This window comes from Copadichromis virginalis, linkage group LG18 (assembly GCF_057382275.1).
Source record: "Copadichromis virginalis isolate Kocher_CV1m ecotype Utaka linkage group LG18, C_Virginalis_male_GT1.1, whole genome shotgun sequence".
Classification (NCBI taxonomy): Eukaryota; Metazoa; Chordata; class Actinopteri; order Cichliformes; family Cichlidae; genus Copadichromis; species Copadichromis virginalis.
The window spans coordinates 34,527,668-34,552,763 of NC_140635.1; the positions used below are offsets into that span (position 1 = coordinate 34,527,668).

General features: G+C 39.9%; 1 protein-coding gene across 8 annotated transcripts in view; it reads left to right on the top strand.

Annotated features, from left to right (window-relative positions):
- Positions 1 to 25,096, top strand: part of astn1 (astrotactin 1) — a 500,282-nt gene that overhangs the window by 183,933 nt on the left and 291,253 nt on the right. For 2 of the 8 annotated variants that reach the window (XM_085439848.1, XM_085439851.1), the window contains exons 6-8: positions 9,754 to 9,903; positions 11,512 to 11,664; positions 15,639 to 15,806. In XM_085439848.1, coding sequence (XP_085295974.1) covers positions 9,754 to 9,903; positions 11,512 to 11,664; positions 15,639 to 15,806 — 471 coding nt within the window. The remainder of the gene's footprint in view (positions 1 to 9,753; positions 9,904 to 11,511; positions 11,665 to 15,638; positions 15,807 to 25,096) is intronic. The other 6 variants (XM_085439850.1, XM_085439852.1, XM_085439854.1 and 3 more) reach the window with 4 other exon arrangements.

Consider the following 25,096-nt stretch of genomic DNA (forward strand, 5'->3'; position numbering starts at 1 on the left):
TGTGCAAGGATGAGTCTTCTTCAGGAGTTGCTTTTTTTCTCCACTGCGAGTCACACTGTTACATTTTAAGCCGCATCTTTTTAACAAATGTACAGTGCTGTGAAAAAACATTTACCCCCTTTTTTCATTTTTGTCCCCTAAAGCTAAGAACTGTTGTGCACCAAGAACTGTAATCAAGCAATTCTTCTTTCCAAGAAGTTCTAACTGCCAATAAGTCTTTCACATCATGGCAGAGGAATTTTTGCTCACTCTTCTTTCCAGAATTGTTTTACTTCAGCCACATTAGAAAGTTTTCAAGCATGAATTGCCTGTTTAAGGTCAGTGTATCCTGGATTACAGGCCAGACTTTGACTAGATTAGTCTAAGGATCTTAGAAAGAAAAGCGTCTGGACTTCTTAGATTGCTTGAAGACGTTTCACCTCTCATCCGAGAATCTTCTTCAGTTCTAGGGTAAAATGGTGGAGAGTCCCAGATTTAAACCCCATGGGTGTTTCCCCCCAAAGAGGGACAAAAGGACCCCCTGATGATCCTCTACCTAATCACAAAAGCCAAGGTGTGAAAGCGGGTGTGGGTCACAATCAGCCAGGGTTTCGGGTGAGCTCACTGTGAAACCTGGCCCCACCCTGTCATGTGATTTCCGGAGGTCAGATGGCCCAGGATGTGAGTGGGCGTTAAGCCGTCTAGGAAGGGAACTCAAAACTGGATTATAGATGGCAGACAGTTGGTGTCGTAAGCCACCGCCTCTGTTCAAAGATGGTCGCTCACAGTGGACATAAATGGCTTATTTCACTCCTCTTTCAAACCATCTGTCCTCTCTGTCCAAAATGTGAACATTGGCATCCTCGAAAGAGTCCGCTGAGTCCATCTGCGGTCCATTTACCCTAGAATTGAAGAAGCTTCTCGGATGAGAGGTGAAACGTCTTCAAGCAACCTAAGAAGTCCAGACGCTTTTCTTTCCAAGCTCCTTAGACTACGATGACCTGGATAACTGAGAACCTTCACAAACATTTTGACTAGACTACAAAACAGCTCTGCACAGCACCTTTATTCTTGAACATCAGTGAACGTCGTCTCCGTTCCTCAGGCCTCCTCTCACTCTGCAACATTAGGTTAAACAATCTGGTTAAAAAAATCCACCGCCCACTCTTTTAGACATCTCAAGAGATAGGTCATTATGACGAGTCGCCTTTCCACTCCCCCATCTTTGTCATGTAGCTGCCCTCACTTCAACCTTACTATTCCTCTGCACATTCTAATTCACTAACTTTCCTCCATCCATTGTCTGTCTCATTTTCCACATTCATCAGCTACTCAAAGTACTCCTTCCATCTTCTAAAAGAACTATCTTCACTTGTTAGTATATTTCCATCTTTATCCTTAACCACCTTAACTTTATTTCCCACGCAGTCAATTTTCTTGGCAGACTGATATAAGTTCTTTTCTCCTTTCTTGTGTCCAGCCTCACATACAACTCACTTAGGGTCTTTTCCTTTACCGCTGCCACCTCTCTCTTTGATGTATACCTGTCTATTGTCTTCATCTCCTTGACTATCCTACTTTATTTTTGCCAACCTCTTCCTTTGAATTCTTTCCTGTACTTCCTCGTTCCACCAACAAGTGTCTTTGTCCTCTTTCCTCTGTCTAGAGGAACCAAACAGGCTCTTGGCAGTTCCCTTAGCTTCTCAGCTATACTTTCCCAGTTAGCTGCTAACTCTTTCCTACCACCCAAGATCTTCCTCAACTCCTCCCTGAACTCTATGTAAAGTTCTTCCATCTTCAGCTTCCACCATTTAATCCTTGCTCCTACCTTGGACACCTGATATTGCTTAGCTACATTCTCCCCTGATGCCACCTTGCAGTCTTCTGTCTCTTTCAGATTCTGTCCTTCTCTGCTTAACATCTTACCTATCCAAGATCTCCTTATGACTTCTGTTTCCTTCTGCTACATGTCCATTGAAGTCTGATCCAATCACTGCTCTCCTCTCCCTGATGTCACTCTTTACCTCTTCATCCATTCTTCTTTCTCTTCTAACTGGCATCCAAACTGTGGGACACATGCACAGACAACACTCAACATCACCCTTTTCGACTTCCAGCTTTAAACTCATGATCCTGTCTGAAGCTCTTCACCTGTACAATACTATTCACATAGTCTTCCTATGTGAATAGTATTGTACTAAAATTCTCTTCCTGTGTATATCACATATATATATGGTTTTACATATACATATACATATATATGGTTTGAATCCACCTCCAGTGCTTCTGATCTTGTTTGTGTTCCACCCAGTCTTCTGCACACAGCTAGCTTTTTCCCTTTATCAGCTGTAGTCTCTACATATACACGTCCTTACTCTCATCACCAACTCCTGCCTTTCCTTCTCTTTCGCTTACTCCTAACACGTGGCGATCGTGGCTCAAGAGTTGGGAGTTCGCCTTGTAATCGGAAGGTTGCCGGTTCGAGCCCCGGCTTGGACAGTCTCGGTCGTTGTGTCCTTGGGCAAGACACTTCACCCGTTGCCTACTGGTGGTGGTCAGAGGGCCCGGTGGCGCCAGTGTCCGGCAGCCTCGCCTCTGTCAGTGCGCCCCAGGGTGGCTGTGGCTACAATGTAGCTGCCATCACCAGTGTGTGAATGTGTGTGTGAATGGGTGGATGACTGGATATGTAAAGCGCTTTGGGGTCCTTAGGGACTAGTAAAGCGCTATATAAATACAGGCCATTTACCATTTTTACCATTTAACACGCCTTTCCCCCTTTTTTTTCATTGTCTCCAGCCAACAGTTGCACAGTTTCCACCCTGTTGACCATTGACCATAGGCTAAAAGGGTGCTGGTCATAGTTAACCTGGGCCCAAAACAATCCAGTATGGAAATCTCATTCTTTACATTCAGCAAGTTTCATTGGGCCATGATTTTATGTCACATGTTTTTCCTGCAGCCCTCTGATCCTTTTCCTTTAAACAATTCTAGCTCTATGCCATTGGTCAGTCAGCATGAACTCCTAGCAAACGCTGTAAGGTACATTTTCTCCTAACTGCCTTGGATTGTCTTCACAGAGAGACATGCTGTTGCACTTTGAACTACTTTAAGTTATCTCTAGTGTAGAACTATTACATTCTAGCCAGCACTTCTTTTATGTTCTTTTCTCTCTGAAACCTGAAGCAGTCCTTGACAGCTGTGCACTATTCAGGTGTTCAGAGAATAACTCAAAGGCTCCATTTGTAGTTTTTGTAAACCTGAAAATTCAAACCTTTTTGTAATACTGTAAATTATGGTCTAGTACGGTTGATGTGACGGGAGTTTGCTCACTTTATAAAAACCTTATAAATATAAAATCTGTTGTGTGTGCCCAAGTTAGAAGCTGTTCCCTATTGAATGGGCTGAAAATTATACCTAGCTAGTTCTAATGTTTACATATGTAGACAGTAAGTGTTTTGGGAGTCTTGACACTGTGGGCTATTTAGCAGTGTCTTGGGACACTTTTTCCCCTCTTTATATTTTAATATTTCTTAATTAAATTATGCATTAAATCCCAGTTAATCAAATAATTAATACATTACATAAATTCACTAAAATCGTACTGAAAGAATATGGAACATTCTACAAACAGCAATAATAGACACAATCACTGTAACCCAGAAACAGCAAAAAAATCACTACATAAATGTATTTCTTAATGCCTTCGGGGATTAAAGTCTATTCTATCAAACTGTTCCCTTTTCCTAAATGATCTTTCTGAGTTTCTGTCATTGATTCTGCCTGGATGTGACAGTTCCTCAATACTTGCTAATTTTAAGGATCCGTTATGGTTTCCCTGACATTTTTGCCTCACTGTTCTTCAGCTCAGTTAATTCCTTCATCTTAGACTGTTGTCTGACTTAGACTGTAACTTACACTATCCCTCTCCCAAATTAAAGTCACATTTCCTAACTTTAGACATTCAGAATGTGGCAAGGCGCTGTATCTACTTTTTGACAGAATTTGAAATACACATCTGGTCCTTGTGACCCTCATTACCCCACAGTCTGGGATGTGGGACCACTTCTCATGTTTGCCTAGGCTTCATTGTATATTTGCTGTTGTTCATTTCGATTCCATTTTCAGACTTACTTTAGTCTTTGCAAAATAAGTGCATCCATGAATCATTCAGGCATTAAAAAGGCACCTAACTCAAGATAAACCACTTGTGTCTATGCATAACAGACAATTCAGCACAGAAACTATTTTGAATTGTGTCTTTGTTGCTAGTGGCGTGTCACAAAAACAAATGATGTTTTCCCCTTTCGTCAGCTGAATCTTGAAAAATGCCGAAGGTAATACAGTTTGACGGGAAGAAAATAGTATTTTTTTCCACCAACAAAATTAGGAAACTGGACAATTAAACAGAAAAAGAGGTGCCAGGCCTAAAGACAATATACAGCAGATGACCAGTATCTGAAAATACAGCAAAGACCTGACACAGGACCTGAGAGATGTATCTGGCCCTTCAGTTGACCCACATACAAGTCACTGAAGCTTCTTCGGAAGTGGTCACAATGGCTGTCAAGAAGCCATTCTTAAGCGACTGAAAAAAAGTCTAGGGAACACCAAATTACACACTGGAAATCAGTGTCAGCTGGTCCTGTTGAGTGATAAATCCAAATTTGTGGTTCAAGTCATCAATGTGCACGGAGCAGGTCAATACAGATTTACAACCGTAAGTATCAATCTGTAAAATACAGTGGAGGTGCTGTCGTGCATTTTAGCCTGTCCAAACTGATGGAATTATGAAAACAGAAAAGTATTTCTCCATCATGAAATACCATCTGAAAAGTTTGTGGCAATGGTTTCATTTATCAGGATGACAGTGATGCCAAACACACTGAAACTGGAGTCTAGGGATAAAGCATACCCGGCTAGAAAGCCACACAATGGAACACTGTCAGTCATGGATTAATGATTCTTATTATATAGTCAAGCTTGTTAGAGTTGTACAACCGTGCTCAGTCACTCACTCTGCCTATTTCCCATTTTTCTAGCAAAATATAAAGAAATGGCTTTTTCTGAAACACTTTTTCTCAGTACTCTACCGGGAGCAACAAAACAAAACAACATAAGGCAACTGGCAACTGTAACTGGTTGCAAAGAGTCTTTCTTTCATTGCCACAGCACGTAGATCCGCAGTAGCAGCAGGAGGAGTGAAGAAATTAAAAGCCAACAAGTCGCTAGTGACCAAGTACAATCCATGCTCCGTCTATGCCACAATAAAGCTCGGTGGCTGATATGTAGTTTCATGTAAATGTGTTAGCAATGTTTAAATATCTCCCTCTGCTGGTGCTGTAGCTTACTGCACTACTTACTTAAGCATGCGTGTCTGTCTAATACACACTATTACACAAGTTGCTGTGATACTGGGTTGAATCCTTCCACAGAGTTTTATTTCCTCCTGGTCTTTGCTTGGGCTTTTTGCATTCTCCAAATGTATTCTGGCAAACGTGTTAACCACTACACTATGGCACTGCTGTCTGCTACTGCATAAGCTGTCAAAATGCTACTGCACTGTCTCTCTACAAAGAGGAAGACTGTACTATCGCTGCTATTATTTACTGTCAAGACAGTTATGCAAAACTAAGAGCAAGCTTTACTGAACAATATGATTTCACCAAATCAAAAGTCAACACACACACACACACACACACATACTAAACAAAGCAAAGCACAGCAGAAAGTAAAAACAAATGAGGGATTATCCATGGCACAACGAAATGACACATGGGATAAAGAGCACAAAGAAAGAAATACAGACATAACAGAGCAAGCTAACATGAACAGGTGAATACAAATAAGGTAGAGCAGACAGTAATAAAGGTGAGAAAAGACAAAAACGAGTACAAAAAAGAGACAAATATATGGAAGAAGCAAACACATGGAGGGAAACATGAAACACTAGAGACAGGGGGAAGAGAACAGCAAAATATGAAAAGGAACCAAACTGAGAATTAAGAAAACACAAGTGCTATTACATTTTTATTTTATTTAATAGACTGGGAATTGTGTAGGCAAGGTTTTTTGTCTTCTCAGCAATGTAAAGTTTCCCGCATGCACTGCAAAGTCAGGTGACTGGTATTCTGCTGGATATATAAATGAATGGTTCAATATTGACCTAGCGATAGCAGTCACTACTGTCAAATATGATTAGCCTTTGTTCTGCTGTAACAGTAAGGTGATCTTCTTTGTTTAATTTTTGCTGCTGTCAATCTCCACGTTTATTCTCATCCAGTCACGTTGACATCAGTCCTCAGCAAAAGGCCTCTATGTGACTTTGGCTTAAGCACATACATTTACTCAAATCTTCAACTTCCTTTGTGTTGTCTTTAATATTAATTTAAATGTAAATTTGCTCTTACATCTAAAAATATGCTGCTCAAACTGGCCAGTAACAGTTAAAGTCCACCCATGGTGACAGTGCTGAAGCTCTGATGTGTTCCATCCATGTTGAGGCATTCATCAACTTTGCAGCAGCCTATAAGATAATTCATTTAAATGAGTACATGTACATATCCACACGAATAAAGCAGCAGTGATGCTCTTAATATGAATTATGGAGGATTCTTGTTATGTAGTTAAATTAATCCCCCTGCTGTAGTGCAAACATTGTTGCCAAGACTGTCTGGGAGGATGTTGCAACCAAAAAAACATGCATGATAAAAACACAGTAGACTGGTTTTGTTATTTTAAATTTCAATTTTATTAATATTTTTTGGTGAAACTTGTAATTCAAGCATGCCTGTGTGCTTGATGTTTTTTCCCACCTCCTTCTTCCTACTTTAGGGCATAGAGATTTAATTTGTCTTCACAGAGTTTTAGTTGCGCACACTGAATAATGTTCCAGAGGACTCTGTTTCCAGCCAGCAGACATATCTGGGGGGAAAGTGTGCAGTGAATATTCCTCATTATTAAATCAGTCGTGGAAAACACTGCAGAAACAATGGTGTCATCTAAAAAGGCTGAAGTAAGAAACGCCAACATCTGTGCTGTCAGATAGTCATGGCTGCCAATAATATTTACGCTGCACATTCATATCTTGCGTGCATTGTTCAAAAAAACCCAACAATATGAAAAGCTGATGAAGCCGCTGTCATGAAAAAGTCCTTCTGCGTTTGCCACATTGACATCGCTGCCAACTGTGTTTTCATTGGCCCATTGTTTCTGAGGGATCGTCTCCAGTTTAATCAAACACCGCCTCTTGGTTGGGGATTTTTAAAGCTCTTGTCACAGAGCAACGTTAGCATGAATTCTATTTCGATTCTCACACGTCCCGCTGAGGCAGCAAATCTTTGCTGCTTTGATGGATTTTCCCCCTCACTTTTTGATTCGCAATCCGCTAACACTTGTAAGACAAGCTTCAATACATGCCCCCTAAATATAGCTAATGCCTCAGCTAAAACACTCAGCTGAAATGCACTGTGGGTATATTGTTGTGCGAGAAGAGTTTGTTTATTTTTAAGTGTTGCACCTACTGTATAATCAACCCTCATACTTAAGAGCATTAGCTTTAATAACAGTCTAATGACTGGATGTTATGAGAAGGATTATCCTCCCAGATAAAGCTGAACATTCTTCTTTTTATTTAACATTTACTTTGCACTCTTCCTCTTTGTAGAGACAAAGTCTTATGGATTGTGTTTTTCCCTCCAGTGTAGGAAAAATATGTAGCACAGAAAAACAGGAGTCATGTTGAGATTGTCTAGCTAAAGTATATGTTGTGTGTTTTCATGTATTTCTTTAGTGTTTATGTTTTTTATATTACTTGCTGCCTCATTGTTGCTTCATGTATACTTTGAAATGAATGAGCTTGGAAACAGTGTCACACAGTTCAGCCCTCAGGCTTTGAGCCTTGAGTCAACATGTAATATCTTATTTATGTGGCTTTTTTACATTATCTTTAGACACATTTATTTTCACATCCTGCTTTAAGTGAGATGTTTGTTTCACACATTTTCTCCTTCTTTTGGCTGCGTATGATGTTAGAAATGTGATACCCTTCATACGGTCAAGTCACACAGCTCACCTTGTAAGCACTGGAGACCCGCTAATTTACTGGTAAACCATTTCTTTACCAGGACAGCGAGTATAAAGTTAGCCTGAAGCGATTATGCCCGTACAGGGAGAAGAAGTAAAGCAGCTTGTTTCAGCCAACGACCAACCAAAGTCCCAGGATAAAATAACTAAGGATTATTGATTTGTGAATCATTCCCAGCTACTGAAGAATACAAGAGTAAAATCATGATGCTCGAAGTGAGCACAATAGCTCACCTTTAGATATTTACAAGTGTTGCCATCTTCACTTTTATTAAATGAGTATATATTGAGTGTATATAGACAGTAAAACAGGGTGCTGTAAAGGGTTTGTAGTACATCTTTGTATCTGATGGAGGAAATGTGCTTTGTGTTTTTGTAAAGTCAAAGTCAGAAAAAGAAAATCATAAGCTTGTGCATCCAGTTTTTTTCTCTTTTGATGCAGAGCGGTCCTGGCATTTTACATTATACTAAGTACACACCATAAAACCCATGGACAGTAGTGCTTAGGAGGACCCACTAAATCGCAGTCCTTAGCAAAAAAAACAGCAGAAAGAATTTTTTTGCTTCTAGTTGATCAGTGGTCTTAATTTGATCTTGTCAAGCTAACCAAAGTTTAGCATTATAACAGTGTGATACAAATTCAATGGTTTCTACTAAAAGCATTTTAGTTTGCTGTTATTGCTTCCAAGTGACTGGTTCCTCCTCATATAGTTCTCTCTAAAACATCTCCAAGGGTCTTAATTGTAGTGCAGTGCTATCTTAGAATCACACAAAAAGGCAAAGCGCTGAAATGTTTTTATGTATTCCTCATGTTTCCTTGGAAAAAACATGAACACAACCAGCCTTGTGCATCATGGATACACCAATAAGGTACATAATGACCACATTATGTTTTCCACAGTAGAATGACTTCAAATTGTTTAGAAATGGCCTCACAACCAGATTTTCCAGATTTATGGCTGGAACAGTTGCTTCTCTAAGATACCTGCAAACTGGCCAAAACTGTCATGTTGCATTTATGGAGGTGCTCATGCTCACTGATCAGTTCATCTAGTTCATTTGATTTGCAGCTAGTTACCCTTAAATTTGCACATATGCTGCTTCTACATTTTGGCTTAATTCGTGTTAAATAAATAGTGATGTGTGTTGTTGTTCATCTGGAGTTAGATTTACCTGATTTTAGAAATTTTAGAAACTCACCTGATACGTCTGTGTACTTTTCAAATCTTAATATCTGACAAGCACCAATAATATCAAACTGCACAACAGTAAAAATGAAAGTAGAGGCTAAAACAATAGTCAGTAGTCTCAAACTCAAACATGCACTTCTGATTGTTTAACACAGGTGACATCAGTATTTTATTCAGATCGAGTCCAGTTAAGCCAGCATGCACTCTTTTTAATGTGCTGTTTCATGGATGTGGCTAATTCAAAATGTGTCAGTTGGGGAAAAAAATAAAAACTAAACACAGTATTTTAAAGAGAAACTGGAAAACACAGTGCTCAAAGTTGCAGCTTGATTTTTATTACAAATGAGCCGACACATCAGTAGATGATAGAAGAAGAAGACGTCCAGCAGTGGGTTGATCGTGAGTTTTGGCTTTTTCCTGCCATCTCTGTGAAGCTAACTTGAGGACAAATTCCCCACCACTGGTCCAGAACTCTTTTGTATTTTTTGTGTGAATCCAACAGCGGGTTCAACATTCTTGAACCCAGACGGGGACTCTGGGACGGAGGCAGACAGCGAGCCTCAGCTGGCCTTTTACACCGACCCAAACCGCAGTCGCCGCCGGAGTCGAGGTATGAGAAATGGTAATGCCAACAGCGCGTGGGGCTCAGGGGGTAAGGAGGACTCATACACCTACAGACAGTTAATGTCGCCGTCTGATGGTATTACCATCGCCACGACGCATGACAAGTCACCTTTACAGTGCATATAGCGGATGGCTCTGGTGTTGTATGTGCTCATCAGTTTGACTCCCAAGGGAAGCACATGCTGTGTATATACATAGGTGTGTGTAGAGTGGTTGTGAGCATGTGAAACTGATCTCAGTGCATCCGAATATAATCTTGTTGACGGAAATCAAGCAAGATGATGAGATCAGAGGTCCTCAGTACAGAATATTTTGGCATTAGTTGCATCTACAACCCAAAGAACATCTTATTTTGAAATAATATTCCACACAAATATTATTTCTAAGCAGGATCCTCTGCAAATGCTGTCATAGTGAAGTGGTGCAGCATGCTTTATATGTCAGCATGCCATGTCCTTGCAACTTTGATGTACAGTAATGGGGTGTGGAAAAGAGACAGAGAAGATTTCTTTTTTCAAGTAAAAAAAATGTGACACTGGTCTCAAAATAATAGCTGCTGTCGGAAGGCGTTACAAGCTGTTACGATGCCTCCAAGCCAATTATTCCCCCGTCATGTGCACAGGTGTCACAAACACAGCAAAGCCTCCAGAAGTGTAGCCAACACCTTTAATTAGACTGAGCTTTAAGAATAGAACTATGTTGTTTAGATGCAGAGGATGACTCATGTGGCACGACAAAAGTTGTTTTTCATGTATAGAAAATTTTGAGAGAAGGATGTGAAGAATGAGACATTCCCCTCTTTCATATAGAAGGCAGAAATGTGCGCTGAAGAGAGGTTTTGTAAAATCTGAAAAATAACTGAAAGGGAAGTCAAAGGGGTGAAATTCTGCCCTGCATCCAGTTTCTGGGTAAGTTACTCGATTAAATAAACTAGCTTTAAACATTTTGCGATAGGTCAGCTTTCTACTTTGGCTTTTGTTTAAAGGATTGCCTTGGGCATTTTTTGAATGAAAAAGTTCTGCCAGAGTAATTTAAAAGTGACAATGGGATCTAGAGTTATTCAGCTAGTGAAAAACGAGGCACTTTAAACAAAGCCTGCGTGACTACATTCAAGGTCACTGTGATATTTTTCTGTGTGTATGTGCACGTATGCGTGGGTGTGGGGTCAGTTTTGACACTTTCTGCATTGCACTGGGGAGCAAACGAGATAAGGGGAGAGTTCTCACTTTCGGGGGAGGGGGGGCAAAGGAAAGTGGAGGAAAGAGGGAAGGTTTGAAGAACAACCTCTCTCTTTTTTCCCTCCACACATTCCAGCGTGGATGTTAAAACCCTTCGTAGGTAAACTGTATTTCTGTGCCACTGAGCCGTGCCTTGTGTCAACTTCCCAGAGGCTTGAGGGTTTGGATCCTAACGACCTTGTTATGGGTTTAGGCCCATGTTGTTGGGGTTTTTTGTCTTTGTTTGCTTGTTTGTAAAATAACTGTAAAATGACTCCCTGTGTAGCCATTGTGTGTACATGTTTGTGTGATAGTGTGCATGTACTGATGGAGGGGTTCTTGGGGAAAAGTGTGGTATCTGCTTCACAGTTCTCTACTCTTTCTTTTTCTTCCTCCCCCCCTCTCTCATTTCTTTCTAGCAGCAGGTTCCCCTCGGAGCCCCATCAATAAGACCACCCTGACTCTGATCAGTGTCATCAGCTGCGTGATTGGCCTGGTTTACTCCTCTCACCTCTCCTGCAGCCTCTCAGTCCGGGTAATCTTACATGTTCCGGAGCACCTCATTGCTGATGGTAAGGCCTTACACCAGCCACGGACTGTGGATGCAGCCTTTTCCCAAGCACATCCCCAGGGAGCGCTGAGCTTGCATTTCCTCGTCACTCTCCGGGGAGTTCGGCTCACTATATCTCGCTAACCGAGTGCCTGTGCTTTGTGGTCGAGCTGCTGATTCGCTTTGCTCTCTCGAAGACAAAGGTAAATGCCAGGTCGACCACCCTCTGCCTGGGTTTCCCATGTCGCAGCGCACAACAGATGTGCCCTCAAAGCATCGGAGCGCATCGTTGCTAGGTCGCAATGACCACCCACAGCCAAACCTCCATCGCGCTTCCCCTGGTACTTTCTGATATGTTGAACCACCTCGCTAATGAATTTCAATGTAGTACCTGCAAAAAAAAAATAGCACCACGGGAGCCAAGTGTTGGCTCCTGCTGGCTCGTTGGCATTTTTCAGCTGTCACTGAAGTGAGCTGGCAGTCCAGATATATTATAGACTGTGACTAGGCTTGCTCATCTATCATCTAGAGGTCTGATTTGATTTGAAACGCTGCTGCTTTACGGTGGTACACGCTGGCCTGCCAGTGATATTAAAATTCCAGGGAGGCATCGAGGGAGGGAACTTTGAAAGGAGAGATGAAAGATGGCGAATTCGCCTGTTGAATTACAAAACTGGGATCGATTTAGGATGTTTCCATAAATGTCTCCACAGTCTCATCAGACTTGATTTGATGTCACGGTGAATCAGATGAAAATCTGGATTCCACCGCTGTGGAAAGAAGCTATTAATGCCAACAGCTGCACATGTGTCTGACTTCAAATATTGAAAGAAAAGTACCAAAATATAGAGTCACACCTTTCTCCTTGCCTTTCACGTCTGGGAAAGTAATCATCTGAAGATGTTTGTGTAGTTACGCGGGATAACAATATCTACTGCTTTTCAAGATACATAACAAAGAACAGGGCCAACTTTTTCTTCCTATCACTAACTCGGAGAGTCGGGAATAGAAAGGTGGCTGACGTTTATCATCTCAGATTGTATTTGCTGGAAATAGATTTACTTTTACCATCTGTGCCTCCTGTGAGAGGTTTCCCAATTACATCTGAAGCTATCTCAAGGAGCGATGCTGTGGCCTAGAGTCCCATCCGAGTAGTGGCTGGGGATTCATGTTACCGGTCATGCCTCTGCTGCCATTATGCTGCCATTATAGATGTTTATCCATCAGATCCTGGGCATTTGAGTCAACCTCGGGAAATTTGAAGGCAAACATCCAAAAAGTTAAGCACAAAGTACCAAGTAGTAGACCAAGAGTCTACTGCCATTCTAGCAATGAAAGTGCACATAGGCACAAATGAGTGAAATTTTCATGTAATGTTAAGTGTGCTAGCCTTTAAACATGCTACCATAGTGCACCAGAGCTAATGCGCCTGGTATTTATGAGCTCTATAATATTTTTTTTTTTATATAGAAGTTCCAAGGTTTTGGAGGATGGCAATCCAGCACCATCTTTCTTTGTACTTGTGATGTACTTGCACAAAGTAACGCAACATAACTGCTCTATTTAAAACGTGACCAAAGAGCTGCACACAGGCGATTCATTCTGCTCTTAAGTCTGGTGGTCACGTTAATAATTCTGGTCTCGGAGTCCGTTCAGGCCTACGTGGCTCCCTGTGAGAGTCAAACATCACGATGTGATGAATGTCTCAATTAAGATGGCTACAGTTTCTTATTTTGATAAATGAATTCTTCATTGTATATTAGACCATATATAAAGCATTTATGTTTTACACAGAAATCCATTTCATCTTTCAAAAGTGCATACATAGTTGCCAGAAAACTCAAATAGAACATAAAAAGTGTCATAAAAACAGAAACACTGCTGGTGTCTTCAAAGTTTTTCCAGGCAGTTTTATGACTCTCCACAATTAAGCTAACAGGATGAGTCCAGCCATTTGCAGTGTGTGCTCTAGTTCTAAGGGAATCATCAAAGAGGACGGCGCTAACTAGGGCACACAGAGCCTGCCAACAAGTCATTAAATATGCTTGGGTTAGCAAATGCCCAGTGCATCCCGTGTTTGCAAATGGACAGTGCTTTGGTCAGTGAGCGTTGTTGCTAATTTACGGAGATCACACAGCGGATAACTCTCAGAACCAAGTGTTCCAGAGACACCTGCTGTGTCAGGTGTCCTTGAACATGGAAGAGTGCTTTTGTTTTCCCAGGCAGTCACAAACTCAGTAGAAAACATTTTGCATACGAGCTCCCTTTAGTTTACAGCATTTGAGCTGTAAACCCCCGGAGACCTCAGTCTTTAAGTGTATTCAATGGAACTAATTGATTATACCTTTTAAGAGGGAAGTTGTGTGCTGCAGCTTTCAACCACGAGGTAATTAAAGCATAAGTAGAAAGGTTTGAAATTAAACAGCAGCAGTAACAACGGCAGTCCTCGCCTCATTATCCTGCATTATGGCAACAGAATGTTAGCCCAGTGCTCAACAGTTTTACTTCCACTGATCAGATGCACAAACTTTGAAATTTACATAGAAAACAAACAACGCGACTGTAACTCATTTACAGCTGCACTCTCTCATCTTTAACCTTTTCAGAATTACGTGTCGGCCCATAGTCGTGCCAATAATCATTATTATGCATTTATTATTACAGAGAAAGCGTTGAGCTGATGCTTTGTTTGTGTCATAACAACCACTAATAAGAAAGAGGAGCACTGCGGAGGACTTCTCAGGGTCGGGGAACATTTGTTTCACAGACAGCCATACTTTGTTAAAATAAAAGAAGGGCCAAACACTGAACAATGTAAGTGAAAGAGATGAGATGCACAGCACGGAATTATGTTAAATGTTATGAATTTGACAGCTATAACAATCGATTTACAAAAACCCTGAGACCTTGGTTCAAAAAACTGTTTTCTGGGAGAAAATGTAGACTTTTTTGTTTCAATTTGGCTTTCACTGACATAACATAATGCACTGTAAATGCTGTATTGCATCAGCATTTACTCTATACAGTTTGTAAGCAAATATAGAGTCATGAATAACTATAAATTTTTTATGGCATGAAATCACAGCAACAGTCACCTTTATGCGATTTGAAGTAGCAAAGATCTTTCTTACAATTAAACATTTCAGAATGTGTTGTTTTGGTCAAGATGCCAGTTCTGCCCTCACTGCTTCTATTTTCTCCACAGTAATAATAGAAAAAAACCAACAAAAACAGCAAGAATCAAATGTTTTTCACTGCCCACCCAGTTATAGTTATGTGGTTCAATCAGCCAAGACCATCAACCTCGTCAAGGTACATTTGGAAATCCAGCTGATCATGCCTTACACATGTTATTTGTGTGATTATGGATATTCCTCTGTTTAAATCTTTCGGAGTGTTCACAAGTTTTGCTTTTTAATTTTGCAGCTTTCATGTTTGCACTATGGCTCTTAAACTAAAAATAACAAGTAATGTCTTATAAAGCTTTCATGTTCTTTCCAGATCCACTTCATTTTAAATCTGGTATTTTTTAATCACATTTTCTTTTCAAAAAATTAAATTTGAAGGTTTCCTAATTTGTTTTTCTCTCGTAGAAACTGCCTCACTAAAAGGTGGTGCTTGCTGTCATTATATTTAGCTGAAGATATTTCACTTGTAAGGTCCAATATGTGCTGTAACCTTGTCTTTTTGCTGTTGTTGTTAAATGGTTTTAGAAATGATAGAAAATATAAAGAAATAAGTGGTAAAAAAAACATGATAAATATGATAATTTGCTTTGAAGATTTTGTTCAAAGTCAGGCTTTTTTATGTGTCCTGTTCTGTTTTTCGTTCCTTCTCATTCATCCCTGCTTTTTCGCCCTCCCCCCGTCTCCATTCCTGCCATCTTTTCGTTACCCATCAATTACCTTTGTCCTCCTCTTCAACCATCTTATCCATTTCACATTTCTTTCCTGTTCCCTTCTCTTCCGTGTCTTCCATTTCCTCTGTCCTACCCAGGGTCAAGGTTCATTTTGCTCCAGGGGAGCCAGTTGGATGCTTCAGACTGGCTCAACCCGGCCCAGATTTTGTTGTACTATCAGCAGAATGCCAGCGGGCCGTGGGTGAACGAGCTGTGTGGACGACGCCTCCTGGATCCCTGCGAGCATCAGTGTGACCCTGAGACAGGTGAGCCGAGGCCGAACTGCCAGCTCTTCTCACAGCTTTGAGTGGAAATATTAACTAGCAGTGAACTTATTGATCAGCTCTCTTCATGACTTCCATTGGACGGGAAGTCCTGAACAGAGCTGATATTAATACAGTTATAATTATGACCTGTTACATAAAATGCTGCTGCTCTTGAGATATGTCAGGCTTTACTATAAAAGCTTTCAGATTAATTAGAAGGTTGAAATGATATGAAAATCATTGTATTTTACAATTACATTCTAAAAAACAACAAAATATAGTTTATTGTTATTTTTACATTAGTTATCATCTTTCAGAATATGCCTACAACAACATTTTGTTTAAGTCTAGTCTTCTTTTTGTTTTTTTTTCTTTGACTTACAGTAAATTTAGGCTTTTTGTAAGAAAAAAACTGTATTTGAAACGCACGGCTTTACTGGAGGCTTTTGAAGTCTGATTTAGTTTAGTTACGGAGTAATTTGCCACAATGTGAAGCTGCTTGTCGTAGCTGTATCCATTAGGCTTTGTACACTTGGTTTCTCTCCGTTGTGGCCTCCCGTCCACACTCAAGGAAAACGCAGCGTTTGCACAACGCTGTCGAAAATGAATACATTTAAAGACGCGGAAGCACCGACAGTGAAAACCGACCTTTTCAAAATTATGACACATTTTAGTCATATGATGCAGTCATGTGACCAGTTAAACCAAGATAGTGGAGGGCAGTCCTATTAAAGATTAGTCTGTAGATGCTCCAGATGGCTTTTCTTCAAATTCTTTTATTCTCACTGGCTTTTGCGACTTTGTACTTTTGTGTTACTCGCAGCATCAACTCCACCTCATTGTTAGTCCATTTAAAAAACTCGGTGCTTTTCCTCAACATTTTGCCGGAAAGTAAGTAAGCGGCAGACATAAATGAGCAAGCCGAATCTTCTTGTGCTTCACACATGCGCAGTACTGGAACGTAAGCGTTTTCAGCCGTTTCAATGTGGACGCACAACTCTGTGAAAACGAGTAGTGTGGACGCGGAGCGTTTTCAGACGTAAATCTATCCAGGCTAGTGTGGACGCAGCCTTAATCGTCTGGTATATTTGGTGTTCCCTCTGAACAGAGTGAAATTTGTAACCGGCCATCAATTTGTTTTATTTCACAACTAAAAGCAAAATGAGCCTCCAGAAACAGAGAAAGGCAAAAGTTGCATCTGTAACTTTCACTCTCAGTCTTAGCTAATGCCCACCTCACCATAGCTGCCTTCAGCAGAGAAAGGTTTTAGATGGTTACCCTCTAAAATCACATTTATATGCAGACCTTGTTCATTAGTCGCCCGTTATTGTTCATTTTAACTTAAGTCTCATATAATAATAATCTTATTTACTTATTCAATCTAAAATAGATAAACAGCCCACATCTAATGTATTTCTTAAATTTCTCTTCTTGCACAAAGTGCTAATGATTATTGCTGAGGGGAAGGCTAATAAATCCTCTGTGTACACTGTGTAACAAGTTAGTGTTCATGATATGTACGTCTACTTCAGATAAACTAAAGCTCATTTTAAAAAATACTAATAATAACAACCTTGTTTAACACTAACCTTATTATATGAAACAGCTTCACTATTTTGAGAACACATAAACAGTATTAAAAAAAAGAAAAACATCCTGATGACACAAAAACGATGTAATGGACATTGTGAGGACATTCTTCTTATTACCAGTTTATGACTCATAAAGTTGTTGTAAACAAAGAAAAAACTACTAATAAATAGCCAACTTTAGCAACATCATGAGTCACAATTCTAAACCAGCGTGCTCCGTCCTCGTCCGCCATAGTGCCCCCTGGAAATACTTCTGATGTAGTCTGATTTGTTTTTGGTTTTTTTATTATTATTCTTCATCCGCAGTGTTTTGTTTTGGGGTTTTTTTTTATTCTACTTATTTTAGAAAATTGGTGAAGATCTTTATATCCTCCTGTTTTGCCTGCTTGCTTGTGTCTACACAAGTTGCTGAGCTGGCGGTGCCGCCCCGAACAGTGCAATGCACAGTGCAGTGTGATAAAAGTGAACCTGATTGTTTTCTTGAAACAACATCATAAGTGCAAAAGCAACATGATAATAAGTTCTGATTGACGGGAACGTGTATAAATAAAACACACAAAACTCAAAAAGTAAACAATGCAAACACAATAGTGGACTGTTTTTTTAACTTTTGGTTAAATAAGTGAGCTCACTGTGAAATCTTAAACGTGTTTCTGAGATATGTTTCTCACCCCAACGGATTGTGGCAGATGGCCCCGCCCCTCCCTGAGCCTGGTTCTGCTGGAGGTTTCTTCCTGTTAAAAAGGCGTTTTTCCTTCCCACTGTCGCCAAAGTGCTGCTCATAGGGGGTCATGTGATTGTTGGGTTTTTCTCTGTGTGTATTGTTGTACGGTCTGTCGTACAATATAAAGCGCCTTGAGGTGACTGTTGTTGTGATTTGGCGCTGTGTAAATAATATTGAATTGAATTGAAATATGAATACAATTATGATCTTATTAGAAACCTAAAAATAAACATCCTGGTTAATTCATACTAAGCTGACTGATTTCAAACATTTCCTCCCTCCATACAAATTACTTAGTCCCAGTTCACAACAGCAGTCATCTCATGGTTTTGGGCTTAATGGGAATAAGAGCATAGAGATATAACAAACAGCTACAGGAGAAAGTGGACACAAGTTAATGTGATGGAACAGTGGCGTATAGATGCTTCCCCAACAGCCTGAGGTTGTAGCAGCATAACTAAGGCTTGGTTCAGGGTCACCTGAAGGAGCCCTCACTACAATCTTAAGCTGAAAGGAAACTTTTAAACCTGATCTTAAAAGGAGAGATGGTGTCTGTTTCATGAACTCAAAGTGAGAGCTGGCTACACAGGAGTGGAGCCTGATAGCCGAAAGCTCTGCCTATAAATTCAAATGAGAATATTTTGCTGATAAAAAATAACAGCAAAACATTTTGCTGTTTAGCGAGATCTTTATCAGTTCTCACTGCCTGTATATATATATACACATATATACATGTATATATGTGTATATGTGTATATATGTATATATTTTGATCTTACAATATGGGACTAAATGTAGTGTGTTAAACAGATTTATGCAGTACATTCTGATAAATTAATAAATTAGAAGCATTTGATGTATGTAGTTATATCTCATTCCTCAAATTTGCTCAGTACTTGCAAGCATATGTTATTAATAGGAGACACGATGGTGTTTTTAATTTCTCTCAGATCAGATCATTTTAATCATTGCCTATTATAAATGACTTCTTCAATTTCTGTTCTAACCTTTTTGTCAGGGAGTATTTTAAAATCAAAGTGCTAAATATAAAGTGGTCCCTGTTCCAATGGAGGTGTTGACAGTAAACTTTTTCCCTGGGCAATTTCCCACATACAGAAATAGCCCTGGCTTCAAGTTTCAAGATAAAGTTTTACAATGCATAAGCTTCCAAGAAACAACTAAATTTCTTTATGAAAACCGTGTCAGCTTTCAGATATACAACAATCAATTGGTAAATGGTAAATGGCCTGCATTTGTATAGCGCTTTTCTAGTCCATAGGACCCCAAAGCGCTTTACACTACATTCAGTCATTCACCCATTCACACACACAGTCACACAAATTAAATGCATCCTGTCATATGTAGAAATGTTTTTTCAAACATGCTTATATCTGTAATGGCTCGAGGGAGAATGCAGACAGAACAGTGTAATTTTTGCTTTCTTAGACAGTCTCTGCCACTGCATCACTCTGATTATTAGTACAAGAAGTCTCACATTTAAAGTGTCTTCCTTGTTTTGCATCCATTATTCAGCAGCCTAACTCTCCCCTGGGCAATACAGAGTAAGTTCTGAGACCTTTAAATGAATCAAAAAGCTGGGCCAGTGTGTCTCATGCCTGCTCTTCTTGGAATAATTTCTGAGGTTCACCCACACACCCAAACCTCCACTCTCCCCACTCTTAAAATGATATATGGACCAGCCGCAGGCTTCAACAATTTTATTATATTTTTTATGTGATTAATTTGTAAAGGAGCCATTGTGTATATGTAAGGTTAGATACAGGCTTATCAGTGGCACACATGACAATGAGTGAAAGTGTGTATAGGCTGCCAGGAGATTGCAAAGGTGCTATAGATAGCTTAAATCCAATCCTCTTTTCTGCTGAGAGAATATAGTGATGAAAACTGAGATGGGCTGTGACAATTTCTGTGCTGCTCCTGTGAGACATTAAAAGAGGTGGGGATGCTTTAAAAGTGGTGTTTTCACCACATATAATAGTACTGATTTTTCACCCATTTTCAGGCAATTCTTTGTACCCGACCATTTTCACAGGAATGTTTTGTTTGTTAAACCACTTAAAATTCACTTATTTATCATTTAACCATTGACACAGTCAAATTTATTAGAGCTGTAGTCATAGGCATGAATGCCATTGTAGTTTAGACATGTTTTAAAATGTTCTTATCCCAGTGTGGAAAGGTTGGGGCTTTGTGAAGCCGTTCCATAATGGTAGCTTGCTTCATCCATTCTAATGATTTATGTTTGTTGCAATACCCAAATGTGTCCAAGTTCCAGCTGTCTAGCTGTTGATTTGCGATGAAGTTGAAGAGTCTGGAGGTAGTCCTCCCTCTCCAGTACTGCACTCTGTGCAATGTTTAAGTACCAGTAGCAGCAAAACAACCCCAGAGCATGATGCTACTACCACCATGCTCGACAACTTTGTCTCATCTGACCATAAAACTTTTATCCAGGAGGAATTTGGTTTGTCTTTGCTAATTTCAGTCAAGCTCGAAGGTCTTCTTTTCTTGGTTGGCACCCTCTCTATGCTGTGTTCCAGCAGTTTCCAGTTGATGGCAGACTTCAGCCTTGTGGGTTCCGGGGTAATTCCTGAACATCCTAACCAATTTCCTCTCATCTGGGTATGACAATTTTTGTCTATCTCCAGACTAGGGGTGGGCGATATAAACGATATACGATAGAAACTATATCAATTTGGCCAACGATAGAGATTTTGACTATATTGCTCTATTGTGATAGCGCATGTTGATGATGTCATCAAGCTGCACCTGTTTTGGTCGAAAGCATCGCAGCGGCTACAACCATTATCATCTGCAAATTATGCCAGGCGACAGTCACAGCAAAGAGATGAAGCACTTTTGAAATATGGGGAAAGCCAAAAACTGCGCTTCCTCCACTTCCGTAACATTGATTCATTAATGTTGAATTCTCTCGCAGCTGCTCTATTCCCATGTTGTTGCAGTATATTAATAACTAACCTCGTATTGTGGATAAATAAACTCAGTTCTCCTGACTGAAGTTTGGCCCGTGTACAGCATCCTGCTATGCGATTGCATTTGTCCCTGACCACCAGAATCCCTCACGTTAACTTTTATCGAGTGGAAAAAAAGTTGGTGTTCATCCTCCGCTTCACTGTGCTAATGTTATGCTAACATAGCTGTGTCGCTAGCAATCACGTAGCACAACATTATATACCAGGTAATCCAACTTCAGTAACCCTGCAAACGCCACTGCTGTTTAGTTTTCTGTCTTCATTTATGTTGGAAGTGGTAGCAGAGCTGTACGTTTGAATTAGTTTCAAAAATCTCTCAGTCAGAACATGGTATGAAATGTTTAGGTGGAAACTAGCAAGCTAACTTCCTGTTAACTTCTAAAACTTAATTGTTACACCCGATAAAGCAGCAACGCTGATGATGTAATTAAAGATAAAAGACCGTTTTTAACTCTCAGTGTTCGTTTGACTTTGGGACCTGAAACGGACGGAGTTTTGGACCCAGATTACTCCGCGAAGCTCCTCACTACGGCAGCCGTAATGCTCTGACAATCCATCAAGCAGTGCAGCTTACCAAAGTTGTACTAAAACATTTTTAACAGATTTCTGCAGCCGAAATCGGTTCGAGGTCAGTGAGCACAACCAGAATTCATACATAAGGCACACTCTCGATTTTTGAGAAAATTAAAGGATTTTAAGTGTGCCTTATAGTGGAAAATACGTTATACAGAAGAAAAGAATATATCGTGATACATATCGTTACCGCACGTGCTTCAAATTATATCGCGATATGAATTTTAGGCCGTATCGCCCAGCCCTACTCCAGACCTTGGCAAAGATGTGACACACCCAAATAACTTGAACTGATGATCCTGGAATGTGCAGTTGTTTAGAAATGGCTCCAACAGACCGTTCAAACTTATATAGTTTTCCTTTTTAGATTTTCACATAGTTCTGTGGATTTTTTCATTTTTCTGTCTTCTGTCAGTCAAATACTTTTTATGTTGGCAAAAAGAAACTGACCGTTTTAATCAATCGTGATCACGAACAAGAAGGTAATAGGGTTTGGTCATGTCAAGTTAAAAGACACTGTAGAACATAAGTGAATACATGTCTACTCCAGTGCAGTCTTTGCTATCCACAGGACAGATCAAGTTCCAGGCTATTTGAGGGTGATTTGTACTGTATAGGTTCAGTATGTGTTTTTAAAGGTGACAAATCGCAGAGTGAAATTCAGTGAAAATAAAGCGTGAAGCCTAGATTGTGGCTCTGGCTGTATGTTGAGCAATTATGGAAAGTAACACCTTGCAAGTGTAAAACAAGTTTGAGCACAGTGCCGTGACCTGAGAGTGCAATGAAATGGCAATTAAAGTAAGATGAGCCATTTAGCAATGTTCAGGAGCTGTGCAACAAAGCTCATTGCCGCTCCAGTATTATTGTTATTATTTTTTGGATGCAGTTTAGATTATCAGTGAACATGTAAAACTGGCTTTACAGTGTCAAACATTTCAATTCTTTCATTGCACATTTAACAGAGCAGCAAAGAAGCATTTATATTCAGAGCTACAGGATGTACATGTTAAGAGTGCCGACGAGGAAAGTCTTGGAAAAGCTGATGTTAGTGAAGAGCACATCCAGGTGATTCTTCTTAAAAGAGTAATTACTCAAAGCTTGAGGAGGAGAGCATGAACTTCCGTAATTTAGCTAAGCGACTAGAAGATGATGAGGTCTTTCTGGTCTATCTTCACATCTTTTATCCTAACATGCTGATATCTTGCACTGCTCTTTCGAACCCCTCCACACAACTGTTATTTTATTACACTCCAATTGCACAAGTAATAAGTTAATGGGGGGTAATGAGCTCAAATACACCAAACTCTAATGGTATTCTACTGCTGTGATAAAGCAGTCATTTTAAATGTACGTTTCCTTGAGTGAAATTCGATGAACACAGCAGATTAATCATGACCAGTGTCAGTGTTTTAATCATGTAATGTAAAGTTTAAATTGCAGCCCCATGTGCAGCACTTAACGGGCCAATAACAAGTTGGGAGTTCAATATTTAGGAACTCTGTGAGAGGATGTAGCGTGCAGCCTTTGAGCAGGATTATTATTTGAAAAGGGCACAGAGTATATCTCTTTCTTCTCCTTGTTTTTGTGTTCTTTTCTGGGATCACGGGCGTTACTGAACCCGGTCTAAGAGTTGTTTTTAACTCTAGAGCACACAGTGGCTCTCTTGAGTACAGAGTCAGTGTTAGAAAATAACCCCCATCTATATGTTATAAAATATAAACAGACTTGAAATCATGAAGACGCCTGACTCATTTCTTTTTTTATTCAGCTAGCATGAAAAGTCAGTAAACGATTTCCTTTAGCCTGGCAGGTATTGACAGTTGACCTTTTCCATTAACAGTGGTGTATACGCCCAGGGCCTGTGCTCTTCACTTGCCTCCTATTGAGCATGAGGAGAGCATGTTGTACATGTTACCCCTGAGTAACCATCTAAATCAAAGGTGAGGCCCCATCAATCATACTGGATAAAGTCGAGGCCGACATTTCTCCCAGGAGCTGATAGCAGCACAAAAAGCACACAGGCCTCACTTATCAGGACAATGGCAACACAGAGCATGAGCATTGTACGAGTCCCACTGCTGAGGTATTGGACCTTCATATTCATGTAAGACACTGGTATTTTTTGTATCGAGTAGTCGGTTTTGCACCCTCTAAAATATTGCCTAGTGACTTAGTCTGATGCTATAGAAACTGTTTCAGATGGCTTTAGACATTCAACTTTTAAACAGCACAGATGGGCAATGCTGCATTTCATGCTATTAGAAGTTGCCCCAAATTGTTGCCTTAGGCCTGAGGACTAAGTGGATTTGGGCAAATTACAACCCAAGACACTCTGTGCTTTAGTAAATAATGGCAGTGCCAAGTGACAATTCATTAGACTAATCACTGATCTAATCACTTCTCATTTGGGTAGGGGATGTTATTCAGTCATTGGGACCAGTCTGATAAGTGTGAAAAACACTAATATAAACAGAGTCTATTAAGTCTAGACATCTGGAGTAATGACTCAAAGTTAACTTCAGTATTTACTTCTAGGGTGTCCTTTTCCACTGTGTAACCACACTGATAAGCCACGAGAATAAAAGAAACAGACTAATATTCTTTGGTCCTCAAAACAACTCAAACCTGTCTGGGTATGGACACGGTACTTTTGTGCTATCTGGCAATACGATGTTGTTAGCAGTCTCTGTGGGTTGAAGCTTCGATGTCCAGTCAGAAGTCGCTGGGTAACTGTGCCGTCTGTTTCTCTTATTTACTCATAAAACATGAGCAGAAATTGGAAACATGATAAGGGAGCAATTGCTTATTGAGAGCTTCAACACTTATGGTTGCATTCACGGCATCATATTTCTTTCCTTGGAATTTGATGACATCTGAGACTAAAATGGAACTGAACCACAGTGTTCATCACAGGTTGCTTTCATTTTGTTGGCAGCTGGAAAATTACATATGTGCTAATTGTCTTACCAGTAAAATAGTCTTAGTGTATTTCTTCCAAGGCAAGTGTTAGCTAAGTGTCAGTCTTGCAAACTGACAAATAAAAGTAAGTTCTTGATTTAAAAAGTATTCTGTCACAGTCTGGCTGATCCATTTAGAAATGTATTTGACTGAAACCTAACAATTAAGTTCTGATTGAATTTTAAGTATGGTAACCATTTATTAGAAATCAAACTAATACAAACAAACAAATACTATATCCTTCATGTTTTTGATGAAATAATTTGCCATCTCCTCGGCTTATGTCTAAAAGTAGTAGCTTTAGGTTACTGGTTGGCCTCTTCAGTTTGTCTTGTTGCAAAATAAGAATTTCCAGAAGAAAAACAAAGAAAAACGACATTTTTAAAACTTGGTTTTGAAAAGAACTTTAGGGTCAGGAAGCATCATGCACAT